The sequence below is a fragment of the Nicotiana attenuata genome, chromosome 3 (assembly GCF_001879085.1).
Source record: "Nicotiana attenuata strain UT chromosome 3, NIATTr2, whole genome shotgun sequence".
Lineage (NCBI taxonomy): Eukaryota > Viridiplantae > Streptophyta > Magnoliopsida > Solanales > Solanaceae > Nicotiana > Nicotiana attenuata.
In genome coordinates, this window is record NC_031991.1 from 65,700,405 (window position 1) to 65,705,480 (window position 5,076).

General features: G+C 48.1%; 1 protein-coding gene across 1 annotated transcript; it reads right to left on the reverse strand.

Annotated features, from left to right (window-relative positions):
- On the reverse strand, nucleotides 2,708-3,127 carry LOC109224731 (RNA-directed DNA polymerase homolog; the record flags this gene model as incomplete). Its single annotated transcript, XM_019389256.1, has 1 exon — nucleotides 2,708-3,127. A coding segment is annotated over exon 1 (420 nt), but the record flags the coding sequence as incomplete, so codon positions are not given.

The following is a 5,076-nucleotide window of genomic DNA, read 5'->3' on the forward strand; positions in this document are numbered from 1 at the left end:
ACTTATCTTAAATCACATATAAGACCTGTACAGGGCGCCGGAACCAAAATACGGGCCCGATACCACCAAGTTTTAATCATAATTCATTTCCAAATCTCATAAATAATTTCAAAAAACAATTTTCTTTAAAAATTCATTTCTCGGGCTTGGGACCTCGGAATTCGATTCCGGGCATACGTCCAAGTCCCATATGTTCCTATGGATCCTCCGGGACTGTCAAATCACGGGTCTGGGTCCATTTACCCAAAATATTGACCGAAGTCAACTTAATTCATTTTAAAGCCAAATGTTATCATTTTTTCACAGATTTTCACATATAGACTTTCCGGCTACGCGCTCGGACTACGCACGCAAATCGAGGTGTTGCTGAAAGAGGTTTTTAAGGCATCGAAATGCAGAATTTAATTTAAAAATAAGTGATGACCTTTTCGGTCATCACATTCTCCACCTCTAAAACAACCGTTCGTCCTCGAACGGACAGAAGAAGGAAGTACCTGATTCGGGGATAAGATGGGGATAACGGCTCCTCATATCGGATTCGGACTCCCAGGTCGATGCCTTAGCAGGCTGACCTCTCCACTGAACACGAACAGAAGGAAAACTCTTCGATCTCAACTGACGAACCTGCCGATCTAGAATAGCTACCGGCTCCTCCTCATAAGACAAGTCCTTGTCCAACTGGACAGTGCTGAAATCTAACACGTGGGATGGATCGCCGTGATACTTCCGAAGCATGGACACATGAAACACTGGATGCACGGCTGATAAGCCCGGCGGCAACGCAAGTCTACAAGCCACCTCTCCCACTCGATCAAGAATCTCAAATGGGCCAATGAACCTAGGGCTAAGTTTGCCCTTCTTCCCAAATCTTATCACGCCCTTCATAGGCGACACTCGAAGCAATACCCACTCACCGACCATGAAAGCCAAATCTCAAACCTTGCGGTCGGCATAGCTCTTTTGTCTGGACTGAGCTATACGAAGCATATCCTGAATAATCCTGACCTTGTCCAAGGCATCTTGAACCAGATCTGTACCCAACAACAGAGCCTCTCCCGGCTCAAACCATCCAACCGGCGACCGACACCGCCTACCATACAAAGCCTCATAAGGAGCCATCTGGATACTCGACTTATAGCTGTTATTGTAGGCAAACTGTGCTAAAGGCAAAAACTGATCCCACGAGCCTCCAAAGTCAATGACACAAGCTCGGAGCATATCCTCCAAAATCTGAATGGTCCGCTCGGACTGCCCGTCCGTCTGAGGATGAAATGTTGTACCCGTGTGCCCAACTCTCGCTGAACTGCTCTCCAAAAAATATGAGGTAAACTGCGTACCTCGATTCGAAATGATAGACATGGGCACACCATGAAGACAAACAATCTCCCGGATATAGATCTCAGCTAACCTCTCGGAAGAATAGGATACTGCTACAAGAATGAAATGTGCTGACTTGGTTAGCCTATCAACAATAACCCACACTGCATCAAACTTCCTCTGAGTCCGTGGGAGTCCAACAATGAAGTCCATAGTGATACGCTCCCACTTTCACTCAGGAATCTCAATCTTCTGGAACAAACCGCCGGGTCTCTGATGCTCGTATTTAACCTGCTGACAATTCAAACACTGAGCCACATATGCAACAATATCCTTCTTCATTCTCCTCCACCAATAATGCTGCCGCAAATCCTGATACATCTTCGCGGCGCCCGGATGGATAGAATACCGGGAACTATGGGCCTCCTCTAGAATCAACTCACGAAGCCCATCCACATAAAGAACACAAATACGACTCTGCATCCTCAAAACTCCACCATCTCCAACTGTAACCTACTTGGCACCTCCGTGCCGCACTGTGTCTCTAAGGACACACAAATGGGGATCATCATACCGCCGGTCTCGGATACGCTCCAATAATGAAGAACGAGCGACTGTGCAAGCTAACACATGACTGGGCTCAGAAATATCCAACCTCACGAACTGATTGGCCAAAGCCTGAACATCCAAAGCAAGCGGTCTCTCATCGACCGGAATATAAGCTAGACTGCCCATACTGGCTGACTTCCTACTCAAAGCATCGGCCACCACTTTGGCCTTTCCCGGAAGATATAAGATGGTGATATCATAGCCTTTTAACAGCTCCAACCACCTTCTCTGCCTCAAATTCAACTCCTTTTGCTTGAACAAATACTGTAGACTCTTGTGATCCGTGAACACCTCACATGCCACACCATACAGATAATGCCTCCAAAACAATGGTTGCCAACTCCAAATCATGAACCGGATAGTTCTTCTCATGAATCTTCAACTGTCGCAAAGCATAGGAAATGACCTTGCCATCCTGCATCAACACCGCACCAAGCCCAATACGAGATACATTACAATAAACTGTATATGGCCCTGAACCTATGGGCAAAACCAACACCGGTGCCGTAGTCAAAGCTGTCTTGAGCTTCTGAAAGCTCGCCTCACATTCGTCCGAACACCTGAACTGGGCACCCTTCTGGGTCAACCTGGTCATCGGGGATGCGATAGATGAGAACCCCTCCACGAACCGACGATAGTAGCCTGCCAATCCCAAGAAACTCCGAATCTCTGTAGCTGATGCTGGTCTAGGCTAGTTCTTGACTGCCTCAATCTTCTTCGGATCAACCTGAATACCCTCTGCTGATACAACATGACCCAGGAATGCAACTGAACTCAACCAGAACTCACACTTCGAAAACTTAGCATACAACTGACTATCCCTCAAGGTCTGAAGAACCACTCTAAGATGCTGCTCGTGCTCCTCCCGGCTGCGAGAATAGATCAAAATATAATCAATGAAGACTATCACAAACGAATCTAAATAAGGCCTGAACACTCGGTTCATCAAATCCATAAAAGCTACTGGGACATTTGTCAACCTGAATGACATCACCAAGAACTCATAATGCCCGTACCGAGTGCGGAACGCTGTCTTAGGGAGATCAGATTCCCTAATCCTCAACTGATGGTAGCCAGATCTCAAGTCAATATTTGAAAATACCTTAGCACCCTGAAGCTGATCAAACAAATCATCAATCCTTGGCAATGGATACTTCTTCTTGATTGTAACCTTGTTCAACTGCCGGTAATCAATACACATTCTCATCGATCCGTCCTTCTTCTTAACAAACAACACCGGTGCACCCCAAGGCGAAACACTCGGTCTAATGAAACCCTTCTCAAGCAAGTCTTGCAACTGCTCCTTCAACTCTTTCAACTCAGGCGGGGCCATACGATACGGCGGGATAGAAATGGGCTGAGTGCCCGGAGCCAAATCAATGCAAAAGTCAATATTCCTATCGGGTGGCATACCCGGCAGGTCTGAAGGGAACACCTCAGGAAACTCACGAACAACGGGCACAGACTCAATAGAAGGAACCTCAGCACTAGAATCACGAACATAGGCCAAATAGGCCAAACACCCCTTCTCGACCTTACGCCGAGCCTTATCATAAGAGATAACACTGCGGGTGGAATGACCAAGAGTCCCTCTCCACTCTAAACGAGGTAAACCCGGTAAGGCTAAGGTCATAGTCTTGGCATGACAGTCCAAGATAGTGTGGTAAGGTGATAACCAGTCCATCCCTAATATGACATCGAAATCAACCATGTCCAGAAGAAGCAAATCTACACGAGTCTCAAGACCTCCAATCACAACTATACATGAATGGTGGACTCGATCTACCACAATAGAATCACCCACCAGGGTAGGCACATAAACAGGAGCACTCAAAGAATCACTAGGCATGACCAGATACGGTGCAAATTAAGATGACACATATGAGTATGTAGACCCTGGATCAAATAAAACTGAGGCATCTCTGCTACAAACTAGAACAGTACCTATAATAATTGCATCAGAAGCCTCAGCCTCGGGCCTAGCTGGAAGAGCATAACATCAGGGCTGGTCCCCACTACCCTGAACTACATCTCTGGGACGGCCGGCTGCTGGCTGGCCTCCACCTCTAGCGGCCTAAGCTCCACCTCTAATACCTTTACCTCCACCTCTAGCACCTCTACCCCCCACCCCTAGCTGGCTGGGCAGGCTATGGAACACTCGCTGCCCAAAACCATGGAACGGGAACCCTGATGCTAAGAGCTACTCGGTACTCGAGGGCAAAACCTAGCGATGTGACCCATATCACCACAAGTGTAACAAGCCCTCGGCTGCTGAGACTGCTGACCCTGACGACCGGAATGACCACCCCGAAAACTCTGAAGCGGCGGTGCACTGATAGGAGCTGGTGGTGCACTGTAGGACAGCTGATCAGAATACTGCATCTGAGGACCATGGCCACCTGAAGTGCCGTGAGAACCTGAAGTGCCGACTGAAAAGTCCTAGGAGGATGGCCTCTACCATACAAATCCCTACCTCCAGACGAGGTACCACTGAATCGGCCTGAATGATGAGGCCTTTTGTCCGACCCATGACCACCTCCCTGCGATAGAACCATCTCAACTCTCCGGGCCACATTGGCCGCCTCCCGGAAAGATATCTCACTCCTAGTATCCCTAGCCATCTGAAGACGAATCGGCAGACTAAGTCCATCAATAAACCTCCTCACCCTCTCTCTCTCGGTGGGAAGTATGATAAGAGCATGACGAGCCAAGTCGATGAATCTGGTTTCATACTGAGTTAAAGTCATAGAACCCTGCTGGAGACGCTCAAACTACCTCCGATAGGCCTCTCTCTGAGCGATAGGGAGAAACTTCTCCAGAAATAACTGCGTAAACTGCTCCCAAGTCAAAGATGATGATCCGACTGGTCTAGCCAAGCAATAATCTCTCCACCAAGTCTTGGCGGATCCAGACAAGCGAAAAGTAGCAAAATCGACCCCATTGGTCTCTACTATCCCCATGTTCCTGAGAACCTCATGATAGCTGTCTAGATAATCCTGGGGATCCTCAGAAGATGCACCGCTGAACGTAGTAGTGAAGAGCTTGGTGAACCTGTCCAATCTCCACAAAGCATCGGCAGACATAGCTGCTCCGTCACCGGCCTGGGCAACCACACCCGGCTGAACTGCTCCAACTGGGTGAACTGCTGGA